We start from the raw sequence: 21214 nt of genomic DNA, 5'->3' as shown, positions 1-21214 counted from the left end.
CGTTAGGAGGGAGGCTGCGTCATAGATTGCCTCCGTGGGGTTGGGGCCTGCATACCTTCACATGTGCAGGAGGATGGTCGCCGGCATCAAGGCAGCTGGAGGTTCGCGACTCCCATACCGTCAAGGGCATCCAGCGGGCCGGGCGGAGAGAGCGCGAGATGCACGGCGTGTGCTGCGCCATCAGGCCCTGCTGGGTCAGCACACTCTGCTGCTGCTCGCCGACGGGGGCCAGTGGGACTCCCGGCGGGGTTTGCTGCGACGTTAGCGCTGCCAGTGTTTGTGTCCATTGGGCCGTCGTCAGGGTGCTCACACCCAGGCTGAATCTGGAGGAATAACATAGCGAGGCTTATGTCTCGTTGTGGTTATGGGCGGACCGCGGCATCCGATCAAGGGTGACGGCACAGTGGAGGGCGCACGGAGGGGTAAAGCCCTTCACTCAGAGGGTCACCCCAGTCAGAGTTCAGTGGAGAGGCTAGCCAAGGTGTCGCAGTGTAGCCTCCGCGGCCCTCCTGTCATTTTGGGCTATCTTGACGGCCGGCATCGGAACCTTCCCCCGCTCCGTTCCAAGGCTTCGACAAGCGTTATGAGCTCATTTCACCGCCATCCGTTGCCTTGGCATTTTGCTTGTGGTCGCCAACATTTGTAGTACAGAGAAACGTCGGGAGCATCATTTATTTAAAGAAAGCTGCGGGTCTCATACAGAGGCCATTAGAGGAGCTGCCACATCACTGGTGCTCCAGGCCACGCACCCCCTATTCGTCTTTTAACATCCTGCAGCAGATATATAAACTGGAATATAGCATTTACACCTAAAACACTGTACTTGCCATTGCCACTAAGCATCTCGGCCAAAACATAATGTACAATTTTTCGCAATGTGAGCCCATATCGCCTTTTTCTCCCATCCCATTATGCATGGTTATGTTAGTGGTTATTTTCCCTTCTAAAGTGCATACTATTCTGCTTCTCAGCAGTGAAAAGGAACAGAAGCACATAACGCAATCCTACAACACTATTGGAGGGACGAGAACGTTATTCAACTAGTTCCTAAAGAGTATGTGGTTGTCTATAGTTACCAACTCCAGGTGATGGAAGTTTCACAATTTTGCTGCCTAGACTGAGAAGGCACTGCCCTCGTTCTGTGTCTTGAAGTGAGGAATGGACAGTAAGGAGGCTTCATATGATCACAGTGAGTTTGTGGGACTGCAGTCAAATCTTTCCCAAAAGATTTGATTATTATTTGTCTAAATATCTCTAATTAGACAGTCTAATTAGTAAACAACAAAATCTGAGTCTATAATTACATCACTACTTATCGACCAGTGTACTTAACTATTCCACATAAAGTTTACATAGAACTAGTTTTCTTTCATAAATGAAAGATCACCATACTGTATTTCCTTCTATATCAATTGCAAGTGCAGGTATCAGAGAATAGTTGCATATAAAAATGACATTTATTGATATTGATATTTTATTTCTATTGCGCTAGTACACAAGTGTTTCAGAGCGTGACAAGGCAAGTGAGGGGAACAGGGGAGAACAAAACAGCGATCTTACTAGACCCAGTGACATTGAGAACTCGCAGGTGCATGGGAGAAGGGAAGGGGAAAAGTGCATGGAAGGGGGGAGAAGTGGAAAGTGCAAAGCAGAGAAACAGATAAATAACAATAAATAAATTATAAAGGCAACAAACAGTGGTAGTGCAGCCAGCAATTTGCAAGTGCTAGGTTTAAGGCAGCAGACAGGGTAGGTCTGATTATTGCAGGAAGAACAAGGGGGGGCTGTATGGGTACAGATACAGACCCCAGTGCAAGGGGTGGCCCGGAGGCAGTGCGGGAGGATGGCGGGGTGAGCCGGTACCTGGGCCCGGAGGACAGAGGGTGGCCAGGTGGACGGTGCCAAGAGAGAACGGATCAGCAGGGGACAGGGGGAGCGAAGGCAGAAGAAAAGTGGAAGGTCTTGAGGTGCTTCCGGAACCGGAGATGGTTCTCCTCAAGTTTGAGGGAGGCTGTTCCAGAGGGAGGACCCAGCCGAAGACAGAGATCTACCCCCAGCTCGTTTCTTTGAAAAACGACTGACCCTGAGGGAGTTAGAGGTAGAGGAGCAAAGAGCTCGAGTGGGGAGGTATTTGCGGAGGGATAGCTGAAGGCATTTAGGACCCAGGCCCCAGAAAGCCTTGTGGACAATGCAGAGGGTTTTGAATTGAATCCTTGCATCCACTGGGAGCCAATGGGGAGATTTCAGAGCTGGAGAGATACGATCCCAGGGCTTCAGGCCTTGCAGTCCCGTTCTGGATTAGTTGCAGAGGGCGGAGAGTAGAGGCAAGTAGATTTAGAAAGAGGCTGTTACAATAGTCCAATAAAGAGAGAACATTTATGTGAAAACAATTGCAAAATAAATATCCCTATGTGTAGATGTGGTGCTCTGGGTTTCTAGCATGTACATGCAAATACAATATAAGCTATGGTATCTTGCACCAACATCTACAAGCTTGAGTTTGTGGAGACGATGCTATCAATTGAGAAAGAACAGAATATTGATTAATCTACACTACTCACCCACCCAAAATTATGATTTGTTTGAAGGTACACCTATCTTCCTAATTCCCTTGGATGACTTTGGTGTAGTTTATTTGTGGTCCGCTCACTTTCACCCAAAGCCATTGGTGACATTTTACTGTCCTATTGATATTTCATCTTTTCTATGGAAATGTCCTAGCTAAGTTCTCTTTCATCTCAGTATGTCGCTTTTTAAATGTTTAGGCTATCACAGATATTTCTTTATTAATCCTTTTTGGGTATTAAGCGTTGCACACCAGTTAATCACTTCCTACTTTGGATTCACTGTCAAAACCGCATGATCTGATTTATTTAAGTATGATTTACTAAATGCGTCAATCTTTGCACCACTAAATGCTCTAGTACTGGCTCAATGTCCGAGAGGGTGCCTGCACGCAGCACTGCCAGTGATAATGCCAAGAGCGATACGCCTTCCAGGCCTAGACCTGAGGTCTCATGTTCCAACACCAAGAGTCTTGGGCGAGGCCGTATCCTGAGGGCCATGCACCACCACTCTGGCACATGGCACCCAGCCTGACAAAATGGCCGCCGTGCCAGACAACATGGCCGCTCGTCCACTGCCACTTATAGGAACAGAGCAGGTGGGTGAACGAGTTTCAATGTGGGACTGGTGTCAGCCAGGTATGTGGCCTACAGTGTATCCATCAGTAGCGCAGGGCAGGTTCCCCATGCAACCCAGACTGGGTGTGCTCCGACCCCAGCAGCCCCCAGCCACCCCATCAGTATCCCCTGCCTCCAAGCATAGGTTCTTTGAAAGGTTTTTGGGGCTGATGCAAACTCCCCAGATTTGGACCTTCTGAAGAGATAAAGTCAGGGACTTGCTCCCTCCGGTCACTCCACCGGTGCTTATAGTCATTCCTTCCATGGCTCCGGCACCACAAGCCCCAGCGCAGCCCCTGCTGCCGGCTCCTTCGAATCCGCCCCCACTGCAGCCAGTTCCGAGCCAACATTTGCAACAGCCTCCGGCTCCGGTCTCCACACCGCAGACCATGGCGCCCAGCACCCCTCCTCCTGCGGCAGTCCAACTGGACACCCCGGCAGATACAGATGAGGAGGAGGACCCTGACATGTCTTAAGCGAAGGCCTTTTCCGACAGGCTTGCAGGTTTAGCAGAATATCTGGGCCTTCCTAATCCTGAGGTAGAGCAGCCTGATTTAATCCCAGAGGCCCTCCATGCATGTTCGAATTACTTCTGCCTTGTGCGTTTCCTCTCCCTCTATTGTGTCCCGTCACTTGCTGAAGTAGCACTCTTGTTTTCAAATTCGCCCTATCCTTCACCTCTTTCTCTTTCTCTGTATTCACTCTGTTCTCATAATATTGGGCCATATGCAATACTTCGCTCAACGTTTTTGCTTGCCATGCACTTTCTGATGTCATTATTAGGTTTTGGATTGGAGATATTAACCCTCTCACATACTTATCGACAAATAGTCTTTTACCCACTTCTGTGCTTACATCCTGTCCACTAAAATCTGTAAATACTTCCTCAAATCTATTAAAATAATCTGTGGCTAACTCATCCTTGCCCTGAACGCATGCAGTCAATTTGTCCCATACGATTCTTTTTTCTGGAACAATTTCTTTCAATTTTTGTATTATCTGTGCTGGTAACGCCGCCATATTTGCCGATGACTTTCTGCCCGCTTCTCTATTCTTATCCTCTGCTACTAGCTCTGCCCATGTGGCGCCATAGGCCATGTCATCATCCACTTTTCTTATTTGCTTCCATATGTCTGCTGGCACAACTATTGGGAATATTAAATCTATATCATTCATAGTGAACATGGACGATTTCAAATAGGACTCTATTTCCTTATAGAATCCCACTGGATTCTTTCTTATATCGGGAATCGTCTGTTTTATGTTATTCATTTCCTGTCTAGAGAAGGGGACGTGCCCATATTGTGCTGTATAATGTGCTTCCGTTACTCGCGCTGGTTGATTGCCCGTTGCAGGAATCTCTACCTTAGGCACAAAAGTAGGTGGGACTTCCCTCATAGGAAATACCACACTCACTTCCCCCCCCCATTTCTCATATTTAATATTATTCCCAAATCAAGTGATAAGGCTGTTTCTCCTGTTCCACGTTCTAATGCTCTTTTGTATACTGCCATCAATTCTGGGGGGCTAGCTTTCTTATCATCTATATCTCTGTCTACTAAATATTCAACCATTGTCTGTAGCACTTTTCTTTTCATTGGCAAGGGGTATTCATGAAATATCTGATGTATTTCCACTGTGGGAATATTAGGATCTGTAATCCATCTTAACGCCTCTCGTATACATACTTTTAATTTATCACCCGTTTGTCTTGACGACGAAAGAAATCGCCGCTGTACATATGGTATTGTCACCTCCCCCTGTCTCTCCTTATATCCTTTCCCCTATACCCTGGCATGCTAAACATTTCAGCATACTCATCATCAAGTTCATTCTTAAATTCAAAAAGCCTGTCTACATGTTCCTTTATTTCTTCATCTCTCTCTCTACAATGTGCCAACGCATTCAAATCCAACAACTGCTGCGGCGGTACCCTCCCAATTAACTGCTTCCATTTCCCCTTTAAATATTCCCCCATGCATTCCAACACTACCTGTCTTTCATTGCTCCTCCTGAAATCATACATAGAGGCCAGCGTCGACGTTTCATCATTCCAATCTATAAACATCTCTGCCTGTTCTTGCAGCTCCTGCTTTCTCTCTTTGCTAATCGCGCTGCAGGTCACTCTAGTGCGTTCACTTTGTCCCGTCCCCTCTCTTCTTTCAGTGAGTTCAAGTTTAATAATTAACGGTGCAGATGGGACAACAACAATCTCTTGGGAAGGAGGTGCGGATGGGACAACGGGAACGGGAAGTAACTGCTGTGGTACTTGCTGGCTAATGGGAGGTGCTGCTTGTATGATTTGTGGCTGTGCTGGGATCTGAACAATAGGGAGGGGCTGAGCAACTGGAGGGGGCTGCGCAATAGACACTGGTTCAGTTTTCTTAATCCCTCTTATTGGGCGCTCTCGCCTTGTTTCAGTTAGTATTTTGCTTATCAACTCATCTGATGAATGCAGCTCTTGTTGTAAATATATCTTGTCTACACTCAACTGATCACGTCTGTTTGATTTTCTCAAACTATCATCGCACTCCTCCTCCTGCCTTTCTTTCACTCTTTCTGCTTTCGACTTATGCCTGCTCGCGCTCTTCTCTCTACTTTTCCAACGAAGCATAGCTTCCTTTCTCCAGTCTCTAAGGATATCAAATGCCGCAGGACGTGTTTTCTTTTCCAACAACACCTTCTCCAAATAATCTATTCTCAGAATCTCAAAACTCCCGTGATTCGGCCATTGCAAATCTTCCTCTTTTCTGGTTTGCCTATGCCAAATCTCACAAAACATTATCGCCCCTACACCATACTTCACATACATCTCATACGCCGGCGACCCCACGGGTGGCGCGACCTGGCCAGTTTCCAAAGATTGTCTACCGCATTGGAAAAATCCTGCTAAGGTGGACAATACCCCAGGCATGTTTTAACCTTACCCTCGGCTAATCAACCTTACACTGGGCGTTTAATTTTGCAAAATCAACTCTCAACCAATATCAGGGTTACTTTGAATTGGGGCACGACTCACCTGATCAATGAAGTCGTCTTTCAAGACGCGATTTGTCCGTATGCTGACGCAACCAATAATCGTCGTGTCTGCGTATCTTGGCTCACTCTGTTTCGGGACCCTCGTCTCTCGTCTCTTTGTTCTCTGGCCGGGCACATCGATCAGGGATCAGTTGTGTGCAGATCTGCAAAGGAGTCTCATCACTTTCACAGGGGCGCCTCGAACACCTTTTGATCCCGGCTCGATCGTCCCGTCCTCGCCGTTCTCTCCGCCTTCCTTATTTTACAACGTACACGATGGAACAAGTGGGGGAGGGTCCCTATTCGGGCGCCATATTGAAGGGGCGCCTCGCGTATGGAAACAAGGCACAATCACCACACACAAACTGATATGACAGACACGAGGTTGTATTCCCAAAAGCTAGGATTTATTGCAAAGCAAATAGTCTCAGTTGGCCAACTGGGTCTCACGCCCCGCGACGTGTGTTTCCAGACCACGGGGGACGCAAGAGAGTGAGAATCGTACAACAGTTACATATATACAAATCAAGCATCTTACAATCAGTGGTGACACATTCAATACCGCCCATAATGTATTTCCTTTGAATTGGGTTCAATGATTGACAATTGTGATGAGTATGACACCTTCAGACATTTATTTAGCAACAGTTTGCAATTTCATGAGCCTGCAGACACAATTCTTTGTTGTAAGAGCACACTGCTTCTGTTCTCTGCAAGCAAGCTGCGTGCAGGGGAGAGACACATTCCAGGCCTCGCTATCTCCTAGTTTCTATTCGTGTACTGGGGGGTCAACTCGCTCTCCAGGGCTCTACAGGGCTCAGGGAAGGGGGGCCTTAAAGGAGAGCATAATTCAAGCCATTAAATGTTTGTTTCCAACATTTTTACTGTATTAGCGAGACTAGCAGGCACCTGTGTAATGATTAAATGCCTTCTTGCTTACTTTCAAGGATTTATGCGAGAGGAGACCGGGCATTTCTGTCTGGGTCGTTGCGTTATGTTTCAACAAGTCTCTCGCGGCCTTGCTTTATGCATGAACAATAATGTACTAGTGGAGCAGAATAAGTTTTCAGCAAAGCAGTTTTAGCAGAAGGCAAGAGGCGAGGGTTAGAAAACAAAATGGCGATTTCAAGCACCTCAAAATGGCTGCACTTAAGTCAAGCTTATGGCTGTGTATTTTTAATACTAAACACATGAGGCGGTTGGTCGTCGGCCAACAGTATACATTGCCTCCATCATTGAGGGGTGTCTACTTTTTCTGGGCTGACAGCTGAACTCGAAAAGTGAGCAGCCGATGCAAGGTAGTCACAAAGTACCTTGTGGTCGACCAGGTCAAAGACCGCCGACAAGTCAAGGAGGAGTAGGATGGCCACTCTATCTTTATCTTTTAGTTCATCAATCTGGCTTTTGAGGTCAACAAGGGCAGTTTCCGTTCCATGTTGCGGTCTAAAGCCAGATTGTCGTGATCCACATAGTTTGTTAGTTTCAAGATAGTCTTGGATTTGCAAATCGTTGTAATCGGTCTATAGTTTGTAGGAATCGATGGATCTAGCGTTTGTTTCTTGAGTAATGGGAGGACCCAAGATTCCTTTAAGTTTCATGGTACAGAGTTGCTGGAAAATGATGAGCTAATTAATTTGGTGATAAAAGGGGCCAGATCTCTGGCCACATCTTTTATGATCTGTGCTGGGCAACTGTTACCTTTGCAATTGGAGGGTTTCACGTATCAAACCAACTTCCCCCAGCTCTTTAAAGAATTAGAAGGTGATTTGAAACGCTGGGCGACCCAAGAAATCTCTCTAATGGGATGCATAACGGCCTGTAAAATGAACTTACTCCCAAGATTCCTCTACGCCTGCTTCTCGCTCCCGATTGCAATCCCAGCCCCCGCCCTCCGCGATTTGCAGAGGAAAATGCGCCGATTCATCTGGAGGGGAAAGAAGGCCAGGATCCCCACAAAAACAATGTTAGGCAATGCGAGATTGAGTAGATTGGGGGTCCCCGACTTGCGATCCTTTAGTGTGGCAGCGCAACTAGCACATATCCGCGCCTGGCAAATATCCACAGATCGCCCCAGATGGGTAGAATTGGAACAATCACGGCTACCGCTTCCCTGCAGTTTCTCCCACACATACCGCCCTCTCTCAGGGAGCGTTGGGAAGGACTCCTGCTGGCGACCAAGCACTCCCATAACTCCTGGGACTGGGCGTTGAAACATAAAGGAATTCCGAGGGGCCTGAGCCCCCTATCTCCTATCTTTCATAACCCGTCCTTCTCGCCTGGAGCGAACCCCGGAACTTCCGGAACTGGGTTGCGGGAGGCCTTGAAACTTTAGATCAGCTGTATGTGGGAGGCCTACCTTGCACTTTTGAACAATGTAAGGAAAAGTTCCAACTCCAAGAAAGAGACAGATTCACGTACATTCAGCTATGGCACTGGTGCTCCCAGCCACAAACCCTTTGAGCAGCCAAGCGCCCTCTCACCCTCCTCGAACTAACCCTCAAAGATCTTCCAATCCGGGGCAGGATCTCAACTTTAAACAGGCGATTTTTGGGGGATTTTGTCACCTCAAAAACCTGATGCATGGACCAGTGGGAAGCGAATCTGGGACACCCGGTTGAAGACCAGACCTTGGTGGACGTCTGGACCCGAGCACATACATCCTCCACCTGTTTTACTAACAGAGAGTGTGCGTACAAAATTCTGCTACGCTGGTACTACTCCCCTCTCAGGCTTCATCATATGAACCACTCCCTCGACTACACCTGCTGGAGAGGGTGCGGCAGACTGGGCTCCTTTTTTCATATGTGGTGGTCATGTCCAAAGATCCAACAATTCTGGAAGTCCTGCTTAACCACCATCGAACAGATCACTCAAACAGCCCTCCCCCTGGAGCCTGGGCCAATCCTCCTAGGGGTCCCGATTCCCGGGACCTACCCGCACTCCAGAAACTGAGCCAAGCTACTAACTCAATGCCTCCTAGCCAGGAAAATAGTGGTAGCCCGCTCCTGGAAAGCCCCAGACGACCCCTTTATGTCCCAGTGGTGGGGGAAAATATGGGACATCTTGATTGCGGAAAAGGTAACAGCGGCAAGGGCTGGACTCCTCCACCGCTTTCCGAACATCTGGACCGCAGTATTGGAATATGATCTGAAATTTCCAGCATTGACTTATAAGCCTACCAACATCCGGTGGGCCTTGGGGGATCGGAACGCCCCCTGAAAGGGAAACATAGCTGAAGTAGACACAGAACACAAGCTAACGGGAGATGTCTCCAAACCAAGGGCTGAGGAGGGGGGGGGGAGTTTGGGAGGATTGGAGGGGATTTCTATTGCTTTTGGATTCGCGTCCAAAGCCTGTTTACACTATATCGTTGTCACTCTGTCTTGGTTTAAAATAAACATGTTTTTTAAAAAAGAAAACAAAACTTGGTATCATGATCGATCAGATATGCACACCTCATGCTAAGTTGTCACAGATTCTATTCAGGAGGCTATGTTACTATGTCCAATCTATAAGAGAGCATGTTGTCAGAATCTAAAAATATGCTTAAATTATTACCAGGGAAGGAATGTTGTATGAAGACAGAGTAGATGAAATGTATGCTGTAACATGTTTCTGCAACTAGCTTGGCGATGCAGTAACTTACTAGTGAGAATCATCTGTAGTTATGAATGCGTGGTTTGGATATTGCACACTTTGTAATAGGGTGTATGTTGTATAATTGAGATTTTATTTATGAATGGTGCTTATATTTGATGAAGTTTTAAATAGCGATTTAATAATGTATATGTTTTGTGCTTTTGATGTTTTTAATGGGTTATACGGGAAATATGTTATGAATGAAATATTATGAATTAATTGTTTTTATCAAGTTTTTTTATGAAATTGGTCGAAATAAACTTAATATGATAATGATTATAGACACCCAGTCCAGAGGGCCATCAAGAGTTAGGCTTAGATTAGAATGTAAATACTAGACCCCCTACATATTACACTCCTATATACATTAATAACCAGCAGTTATTCATTATATGATAGTATTGTCAGTAGCTATTAGTGTAACAGCAAGACTTGTTTAAACTCCAGTTTTCTGGTCTAAAACTAATCGGACCCAGGAAAAATGTCCATGTACAGGTAAGGGACCTGTTTAGTCACTTTATATGAGTTTTAGTTTTAGGGTGGTGTACAAGTTCCCCATAGAAATAAAGCAGGACAATGTCTGTACGGGCAACTGCAGTTGTTGGGGGAAAAGTCAGGTAAATCTATGTTCTCCACGACAGGTGCAGATAAAATAACCTATCCATGGGTTGCAGGGTTAGGGTCACCTCTAGAAATACTCTTTAACACTCTTGGGCTAAACTAAAAATGGCCAAACACCAAGGTCCACCCACACAGTATTTGTATTAGCCTGTCTATGGCTGGGGACTGGTCTAAGCCAACCCAAACTACTATAGCAGATGGAGGGCTGGGCTTGGCTCATTGTGAGACCCTGTTTGCACAGTGACTATTTAAGTCCTGCCTCCTGGTTTCCTCAAACATAAATAATGAGCGAAAATAACATGGCTTAGAGCAGGATTTAAAGAAATACATAATAACTCCAATCGCTGCAATACATAACTCCAATCGCTACCAATAAGGTACATAGGTATGCTAGTGCAGTGAATTGGTTTGCCTGTCTGGTGATATCAAATCTGAACAGCTGCTAACACCAGTCTACTCTCTTATACCGATGTAGGGTGATAACATTGCCCTATAGCCAAAATGGGGTAAGTAAAAAGCACCCCAGTCATAGAAGCCTTATGTGCTACCATAGGACTATAAACTAACAAAAGGATGAAGTTGCAGGGGGGCTTCCGTAAAGGTCCCTCAGACCACAAAAAGTGGACAGAGATCTTAAAAACCAAAGGGATAAAAAGCAATATGTTTGGGGTCCAATAAAGGCAACAGCAATACCCCCAAAATGGAATGAAGATCTAACAATGTTAAGTGTAGATCTGCACTAGGGTACACGCATCAGCGTTCCTTCAGAACTAGATCATACCCAACTTGTTCATGCAAAGTTTATGGAATACATTTAAACCAATGAATTTAGAATGCATTGTTTCTGGTTCACCATGTATAGCCAAGCCTGAATGTTTGTGATATATTCAGTTAGGAACGTCAACAAAAAACTGACTTGCGCTGTATTTATTGAATCTCTAAAGCAGACTGACGAAAAAATGAATGAAATCATGAATCTGGCCCACGTCTTTCTCCAGAATTTCTGTCGGGGAAATCCCCAGAATCAAGTTCTCCTGCATAAGCATCTCAATCTCTTCCTCACTCCAGGTGTAAGTATGCCCCATGGTCTGTTTAGAATATAAGCCACTAATATGTACAGGTAGATGAGTCAGTGATTCCTCCTTTTTTAACCTAATACATGTTTTGCTCTATTTTAAATCTAAGATGTGTTTGCTGACAATACTGATGTTGCTATGTTGTAGCAGAATGCCACATCATATTACTTAATTCTGCAAAGCGCATGGGCATTTGAAAGAGCACTACTGTTTGAGATATTCACCTCACAGGGTATAAGAGTGGACCTTGTCTGGGCATTCACCACATCAAGAGCGAAGTCTGATGGCTGGCTCTTGCCATGCGATGCGCTCTGTTCTCAAAGTGGAACCAGAGTTGTAGAAATTGGAACAAGAATGAAATAGAGGAATATCCAGGGATTTCGGAATAACTTTGATTTACTCAATTCGTCAATCAGTTTAAAGTGCAGCTGCCGACGCAATGTTTGCAACCTAGAGTTTGCAAGACTACAACGATGCTGAGGGCAAATACTGAGCGTGCAAATGAAAGGCAGACGTGAACAAGTAGGTTGGTATAGAACTTCCTAGATGTTGCAAAGGTTGTGACAGGTGCCTTCTTTTCAGAAATGCATGGGGTTCCCTGTTTTCTTTGGTGGTTGCAATATCCCAGGCCCAAATCTGTGGGTTGTCCACAAAGCCAAATCCAGTCTTCCCCAGGGCATTTGATGTACCAGTGGTTTAGCCGTATCCCTTTGCACCTAGGCCGGTGCCCCCACACATGTGTGGTACCGTTTTCATTGGGACACCTATGGGAACGTGGAATGGTAGGACATGTGCTGTTGCCAGCGTGTTTCAGTGGTTTCGTGGTGGCAAATGTCTGAAAATAGTGTTTTCTCCCCTACATTTTGGTCATTGCCAGACGATTCACGCATGTCAGACCTCTTTGCATTGGTGGCTGCGACACCCGAAGCCCAAAACTGTGGATTGTCCACAAGACCAAATAAAGTAAAAATATGGTCTTTCACAGCCCTTTGTTGTACCAGTGGTTTAGACTTTTCCCTTAGCACCCACGTCAGTGGACTCACACGCGTGAGGTACAGTTTTCATCGGGACACCTGTGGGAAGGTAAGACATGTTGTTGCTGGCGTGTTTTGGTGGGTTCCTGGTGGCAAATGTCTGAACATTTATTTTTTCCCTACATTTTGGAATTTGCTGGGCATTGTGGGTAATATATTCGAGGGCGATTCACACAAGTCAGACCTCTTTGGATTCCCACGGGTGTCCTCTTTTCAGAAATGCATGGGATTCCCTGTTTTTCTTGGTGGCTGCGACACCCCAAGCCCAAATCTGTGGGTTGTCCACAAAGCCAAATTCAGTCGTCCCCAGTGTGTTTGATGTACCAGTCGATTAGCCTTTTTCCCTTTGTCCCCAGGTAAGTGCACCTACACATGTGAGGTACTGTTTTCGTCGGCACAGCTGCAGGAACGTGGGAAGGTAGAACATGTGTTGTTGCCTGCCTGTTTCGGTGATTTCCTAGTGGCAAATGCCTGAAAATTGTGTTTTTTCCCCCTACATTTTGGACATTGCCGGACCATGTGGGTAATAAAATCTAGGACGATTCGCACATGTGAGACCTCTTTAGATTCCCACAGGTGTCTTGTTTTCAGAAATGCATGGGGCTGGGGGGCGCTGTTCCACGCACATGTGATGACAGCCTAGCTGTGCGGCTCCGCTCCGGCTGAAATCCTTTTACTATAAAAATCTGACTTTGGGGCCACCCAGACACATATCTCGGCTGAATTTGTATGGGGGAAAGGCTACAGATGATGTGTCCAGAAAATCAGATTGCATGGCTGCCCCAGGCCTGAGAAAACCAAGCCGGCAGAATCTGCGGTAAGGGGAGATGGTGGGAGCCGACGGCTGGAACCAGGGAGATTACAATCCAGCCCGTGGTGCGAGAGGCGTCACCAGGCCATGCGGGGGGAGGAGGGTGCTTCACACAGCATAGTTGCCGGTGGCTGGGTCTCATCACCCTACGTGCCATCAAGATCCTTGGCCGCGCACTCTGCACAGCACCCGTGATCTGCGTGGCCCGAGACGAGCCCTGCAGTGCGATCCGACAAGGGCGGATAACCCGACCCCTGGAAGGGACACGTCAGACCGAGGAAGCCGCTCACGGGATCAGGCACAGCGGGCCCAAGTGGGCAAGAACAGACGGACGAGGCGCCCAGCAAGAGTGGAACGGCTCGTGGAGGAGAACGTAGAACGTACCAGTGTAGCCAAAAACCGATCCGGATATGCAGCATTCCCACAAACCCGAACCAGACCGGGACCTATAGGAGGCTGATCGGGCCCTGCACCTGGATGAGTGAGTGCGGGCCTCCACGCTGTTGGAGCTGGCCCCACCTGCTGATCAAGGTCCCCCACCAGCCACCCGTTTGGCACCTGCTTCGCCCCCGACGAGCGGCTGAGACCAATAGACACCGAGATACACTGAGGACATATCATTGATCTCTTGGGGAGCGCAGGCTATAATCCTGGGCTTGCATACGGAGGCCCGGTTCCTGAGGACGATGTCGAGACGTGGTGGGTCCGCTGATATTGGTGGACTGGGGCCTCTGAGATACGCTGCGTACCACAAAATAGCCACAGCGTGGATACACAGTCTGGGCTGCAAGACACAGATGTATGCTGACAGGCCTATTGGCAAGGCAGCTACAGAACATTGTGGAATTGAGACGGTTGATCTGTTGCACGGCTTATAGAGACAACTCAGCACCACGAACTTGACACTGCATACCTGCCATCACCCAGAGGAGCTGGGGCCATCCCCACAATTAGCCCTGTGACCTACACGGAAACCTGCACCTGGTCCCACTTCCTTCACTCCCAATACACTGGTTCATGATCCCCCTACACATCACTGCGGAGTGCTGCAATAGTACGCAGCGATACAGCGATGTACTTGAGGGGAAGGAGAAGACCAGACAGAGCTGTAAGTTAATGCCGCCTTCACAGTGAAGACACTGCAGCTCTGTTTTCAACACCACTAGCAATACATAGGAACCCACGGATCCATTATCATTGAGGCTGCCTGGATTGAGGAGGGAAAACAAGGTTGGCACAATTTATGTAAGACTTGGTATTTATCCCAGTGAAGGGCAGACGGCGCTGCCATACATGGGAGGGCACAATCCTTTCCAGGCACAAGGTGGGCTCTGTGAATTTCGATCCTACCGAAGACAGTACAGATGGAAGCACTATATTACCGTATCCTAGCTGGTAACCACAATACACGGCAACTGTAAAAAAGGTGTGCGATGGCGAACTTCCTGTGATGATACGCCATAGCAAACAGTGCACTGAAACACAAATAGTTTGCGGGTCAACTGACGGAAACACAGCAATAATTGTAGGGAGACCTGCAGAAACTGCTCCCTAGTGGCACAGGGACCGGCCTCGCAACCGACCAGCAACACAGTAAGAATAAATGCTCAGATCTGCTGCGTGGGGATGTCCAAGGCCTGCGGCTTCCTAGACCCGTCTTGCATATCTAACTGCACCAGCCACTTTGTGAGCTGTGCGCCACCTATAACTCATTTTCTCAGCGATGACAAGGGGATCCAGCTCCAAGAAGAAAAAAACTGGACCTATGGATTCCTTCACAAGCAGCCAATCCTCAGCCACTATGCCACCACCACCGGCTGACCCCCACGACTACATCCTCCGAAAACTCCAGATATGACCAACTCCTCGCCACCGTACAGAACGGGTCCATGTCCGTCAGCTCGCTGAAAGCCCGCGTTGACAAGAAAAGTGCACGAGTGACGGAGGCTGAGGCAACGATCAGCACCAATGAAGACTTGATTGGTCAGAACACTTGCAACATCACTCTGCTAGAAGGCGAGATGTCCAAGCTGGGTGGCAAATGTGATGACCTGGAATCCAGGTCCCGACAGAATAACATCTGCATAGTGGCCGTGACGGAATACTTCTGTAAGGGTCCCATGGAAAAACACGTGGAAACACTCTTGTTTGGCGACTACGCCTTCTCGGACCACCTATTGGTTGAGAGGGCCCACCGCACACTGACCCCTGCGCCCATACCCCGGGGCTCCACCCCACAAGATAGTCGCCAGACTGATGAACGATAGGGATAGAGACACTGCTCTCCATTTGGCAAGGGAAATGGGACGCCTCCGACATGAAGGCGACAGCATTCAAATTTATCCGGACTTTGCGGTGGGCGTACAAGCTCAAAGACGATCACACGACCAAGTCAAGAAACAACTCTGCCTGCGACAGGTCCCGTATGCACTGATCTTTCCAGCGAAACTGTGCATACAACATGGAGACTGTGCGCACTTCTTTGAACATCCTACAGCAGCAATGGACTACATAGAAGCTACAATCCCACTTCTGCTACAGGGTCAAATACTGGATCAAAATGGTCTCCTACAGCCTGCTTTTGACAGAAGAGACCCGGTCGATTGACTACATTGAAAGCTATATTATTTTGCTGTTTGTGATGTAGGGGAGAGGTGCCTGGGTGGTACCGATTTGTACTTAGGTTTTTAAGACGGATGAGCCGTGTCCAGCTCTGGCAGTTGTGGGCCACAACATGCGCACCTCCGGAGAGTTCCATAAGTTAATGAGAGGGGTTCATCATCATGTTGGGGTCGATGGTGCGGGTGCGGGCGGAGGGGAACTTGGAAACAGTTTACTCTCGGCACTAGGCCGGGGCTTGTTGGCGTTGTTAAAGGTTAAAAATCAGAGAGTTATGTCGCAACAGATACTGCTGGATCGACTGGTACACACCAACACACAAAAAATGGTAATGTGATAAATACCACGTAAAATGCATGCAGACAGGGTTTGACGGTTAAACTGCTCTCCTGGAACATACGCGGGGCTCAACAACCCTGTTAAACCCAGGAAGGTGGCTGCATATATAACAAGGCATAGCCCACAGATACCACTACTTCAGGAGACACATGCACTTAGAAATGTAAACACCAGCTTTCACTCACGCTGGTGCCCCCTCCGATACTACACAGATTATTCTGCACAATCCGGAGGTGTTCTTACCCTGATTGATCCGCCTTTGGGGTTCAGATACCTAGACATTAAAATAGATGCCCGGTGCAGATTTGTGCTGGTATGGGGAGAAGTTGCTGGCCGCTCAGTGGTTGTAGTCAACACCTATGGGCCAAATATTGATGATCCGGAATTTTATCGGTCAATACTGGGAATGCTCGACTCACCAGACGATACATTAGTGTTGTGTGGGGGAGACTTCAATACGATCCTGGATGTATCACTTGACCGATCCTCTGTTACTCCCCGGGGACTCACAAAAGCAGCATCCACCCTACGATAGATAATGATACAAGCATTCCTAGTAGATATGTGGCGTGTACTTCACCCGCTTGAGAGGCGCTACACGTACAACTCATCTGTCCATGACTCGGAGTCTCGTATAGACTATTGGCTTATTAGCTCGTCCCTCTCTAATGCGGTATCAGCTTGCGAGATACTGCCCAGAACGTTCACAGACCACTCTCCGATATCCCTCACTCTGGTATTGCGATATGTCGCACCACGTGCTAGACGCTGGAGGATGCCCTCTGCACTACTCAGAGACCCATATGTGTGCGAATCTCTCTACACAGAGATATAGGAATTCTTTGAGTTAAATGTGGGTTCAGTGAATTCATATTCGATTTTGTGGGAAACGTTTAAGGTGTGGGTGCGGGGTATTATTATGGCAAAGACTACTGGGTTGCTGACAAGTGTCAGGAAAGAATTGGGAACTGTGGAAGCTAAGCTAGCAACGCTTGAAATAGATTACAGCAGTACACATAGGAAAGAGACCCTTTCTGATATCCACAAAGCGTTGAATGCATTTAATAAACTAGCCAATAGAGAGGTCCTATATATGGCGAGCACTGCCTGAGCCCGCAGATAGGTAAATTCCTGGCTGAAATGCTCAAAGCAGAGGGCTATCGCACTCCTATGTCCAGCATTCAGACTCCACAGAGGGAGGTGGTGAATCGAGAGGAAGACATTAATGTTACATTTGTTGATTTTTACAAAACCCTGTTTCTCCAGCATGGGGTCTGGCATGGATTCACATGCTCATGAATATTCCCCGTCGTCAGGCTGCGAATCCTCGGTAAAGAAAAAATCAGTATCAGTTTCGTTTCTGATCTGTCTTTCTTAGTAGTAACCAGTCACTGATCTCTGGGTCATACTGCCCCCAGCCAATGACTGCCCTCTCCCTAAGCCCCGCCTCTGGCAGCCATCCTCAGATTTTTACCGCACGCTCAAGTGTTGGGAGTCCTCGTGTTTAGCTCTCGAGTTTTTTACTGCGTTTTCACGTTTTTTCAGGAGATTTTCTCATTTTTTCGGTTTAATCGAGCCTCAAACTCCACCGTTTCTACTTCCGATAACGGGGACCCGTTTCGGAATTCTTCTACGCCCCTCAAGGGTGAAGTTTTCATCGAGTTTATACTTCTTGGAGGATTCCGGAAGATCTGCGGCCTACCTCAACGGACATGGCCCAGGACAAGGGAAGCTCGACGCCCCGATCCAAGCTGTTCAGGTGCTGCCCTGGATGCGGATTACAGAACGTTTTCAAGGAGGATGAGCATTCCCGATGTCTCTTCTGCCTTCATGAGGACAAGACGCACGTGGAGAAAGACTGTGCGTTCTACAAGAGCCTTTCGGAACGGACCAAACAAGATCGTCGTTCCCGCCTCGCCGCCTGGCTGGAGAAGGGCATAGCAGGTGATAAGGCGAAGAAGAAGTCTGAGCGGGCTTCTAAGTCCTGTGAGGGCGCCCCGACGACGGGGGCCCAACAGAAGGCCAAGCACTGCGAGTCCGCGGGCACCGGGAGCGCCGAAAGGTCGGGCTCTTCGGTTGCCAAGCAGGGTGCTACTTCCCCGGTACGTTCGACCACGAGCCAGCGCTCTGGTTCGGGGAAGAGGAAGTCCGAGAAACCGGGTAAGTCGCTGGAGCGGACCCGGTCGATCTCGAAGGGGGAGCGAGGCGCTGACCCTCCCCCCAAGGCGAAGGCCCAGGACTCACCTAAGGTGGTGAGGGCTTTGATCCACCCGGCAAAGGCCTCTACCGAAGTGGTCGCTGCGACCCTGGCGAAGCCGGCAGACTCTATGCCCGTGGAAACGCCCTCCAGGCCCAGAGTATCCCTGCCACCGCAGAGGGATTCCTCTTTCCAGCCCATCGCTAAGACCCCCATGAAGCCCCGGCTGAAAAAGAGGGGGGGGGCCGGTGGCCATTACAGACTTGGAATCAGCCTCTGGGGAGGAACTGGTGGAAACCGAGAAGGGCCTCAACGAAAGGTCCATAGGCCTCAACGAAAGGTCCTTAGGCCTCAACGAGAGGTTTGAGAAGGTTCGACCCCAGGGGGCGGTCCCTGCTGTCGTGATCGAAGATAGCGACGACGACGACGAACAGGGCCCAGTGGAGCGGCCATCCCGTCCGTCGCAGCCATTGCCCGAGCCCCAGGATAGCTCAGCGGCCATTTTGTTGGCAATGCAATCCTTATGCACCGAGATAAGGACGAGATTACCACGGACCCAGACGGAGGATTCAGAACCAGGCCCGTCCGGAAGCCCTCCGAACAAGCGGAGGAGAGTCCACCCCGTTCCGCCCTTCGTGCCTGCGAGACCGGTGGACCCCTCTTCCCCCTCGCCGGACCCTAGAGAGGATACGGCGACGGATACAGCGACGGGGACGGACGATGACGGCGGCGATGACACAGCGGACATCCCGTCGTCAACCCCCTCCGCCCCCCCGAAATTGGCTCCTTCCACACCATGATAACCAGGGCATCTGAGCTCTTCCAGCTCTGCCCTAAAGAACAGAAAAAGGAGTTTCTGTACCAACAACGAGAGGCCAAGAGGAAGTCAGTCCTCGCGGTGCCTTTACTCGACGACATCTGGGACGAGGGGCTTGCTGTCCTCAAGAACCCTTCCACTACACCAGCCAAGAGGGACAGGTACGAGAAGAAGTACCGAGTCCCTGATGCCTCCCCCTTGTGCCTCAGGGCCCAGCCCACGCCGGACTCTGTCGTCTCGGCAGCGGCTAAGAAGGAGGCAGCGGGTGCGGCGGCTTCAACTTCCACTTCCCCGCCAGACAGCGAGGGCAAGAAGTTGGACTCTATGGGACGACGAGTCATCTCGTCAGCGGCGACGACGATTAAGGCGGCCAATGCCTTAGTGATCGTGGCCCGCTACGACAGGGAGCTCTGGTTCAAGATAGCTCCCCTGCTAGACTTCCTGCCTGATGACAAAAGGGCGGGGGCCCTAGAAATTCTGCAGGAAGGCGAGGTGGCGTTGGATCACGCCATAACGATGGCAACGGACATTGCCGATACTGGATTTTGACAACTGGGCAACGGAGTTTGCCTCCGACGATGAGGATGGCTCAAGGCGACAGACTTTCGCCAGGACGTCCAGACCAGGGTGTTGGACATGCCGTTCGACGGCAACAACCTTTTTGGTAAGGCGGTGGATGAGTCCCTACAGGCCATCAAGACCGACTCGGAGACGGCCCGGGACCTGGGGGTGCTTCAACAGCGACGGCCCTTTCGGAGCTCCGGAGGCAGACAGGGTGCCTCCAAAGGATCCAGCGGTGGCTCCTCCACTTACCGCCAGGCGGCCCGCTCCTCTTCCCAGGAGGCCCACAGAGGTCGCGGCAAGCAAGGGGGGTCCCGCCGCCGTCGCCAAGGAGGCCAAGGCGGCAAGGCCGCCTCCAAGCAAGACTGACCTGGCTGGGTTGTCGGGCCCCCACCAAAGCACCCCGGTGGGAGGCCGGCTGACGAAGTTCGTCAGCGTGTGGGAGTCCATCTCCACCGACCGTTGGGTGTTGGACACCCTGGCCAACGGGCACTCGTTGGAATTCCAAAAGAAGTGCCCTTGCAATCCTCCCGTGGCCAGGAAGGAGAATCACATCCCTCAACTACTGTTGGAGGTACAGGCGATGCTCAAGAAAGGTGCCATCAAGCTCGTCCCCAGAGGGCTCCGGGGCTCCGGAGTGTACTCAAGGTACTTCCTCGTCAAGAAGAAGACAGGCTGTTGGCACCCCATCCTGGACCTTCGTCGCTTAAACAAGTACATCAAGGTGCATAAATTCAGGATGGTCACCCTCCAGCACGTGCTGGGACAGCTGGAGGAAGGCGACTTCCTATCGTCTTTGGACCTGGCGGATGCTTACTTCCACATCCCTATTCTAAAAAGGCACAGGAAGTTCCTCAGGTTCGTGGTTCAGGGACGCCACTACCAATTCAGGGCCCTACCGTTCGGATTAAAGTCGGCACCCAGGGTTTTCACCAAGTGCCTGGCACCAGTGGCGGCGCGGCTGCGTCTGCAGGGGGTCCACGTTTACCCCTACCTGGACGACTGGCTAATCTGGGCAAGGACAAGGGAACTCACCATCGAACACACGGCGAGGACCGTCCGGTTGCTCACGGAGCTGGGGTTCGCCATCAACTACCCCAAATCCCACCTGGTTCCATCGCAGATAGCACTGTTTCTGGGAGCAAAGCTTGATACAGTGGGGCAATTGGCCTCCCCTTCAGCGGAGAGGACCAAGACCATCCCGGGCAAGGTGCGGCACCTGCTAGCCACGGACATGGCCAGGGTGAGGTCATTCAAGTCCCTCCTCGGGATGATGTCCTCATGCATCTATCTTCTACCC

At 49.4% G+C, this 21214-nt stretch overlaps 1 protein-coding gene across 9 annotated transcripts in view; it reads left to right on the top strand.

Annotated features, from left to right (window-relative positions):
* Positions 1-21214, top strand: part of ITPR2 (inositol 1,4,5-trisphosphate receptor type 2) — a 4412221-nt gene that overhangs the window by 2505341 nt on the left and 1885666 nt on the right. For 8 of the 9 annotated variants that reach the window (XM_069628470.1, XM_069628469.1, XM_069628468.1 and 5 more), the window contains one exon: positions 11405-11530. In XM_069628470.1, coding sequence (XP_069484571.1) covers positions 11405-11530 — 126 coding nt within the window. The remainder of the gene's footprint in view (positions 1-11404; positions 11531-21214) is intronic. The other variant, XM_069628465.1, reaches the window with a different exon arrangement.

This window comes from Ambystoma mexicanum, chromosome 12 (assembly GCF_040938575.1).
Source record: "Ambystoma mexicanum isolate Mex_15411 chromosome 12, UKY_AmexF1_1, whole genome shotgun sequence".
Classification (NCBI taxonomy): domain Eukaryota; kingdom Metazoa; phylum Chordata; class Amphibia; order Caudata; family Ambystomatidae; genus Ambystoma; species Ambystoma mexicanum.
The sequence above is the reverse complement of the archived record's forward strand: the minus strand, read 5'-3'. Positions and strand labels throughout refer to the sequence as shown.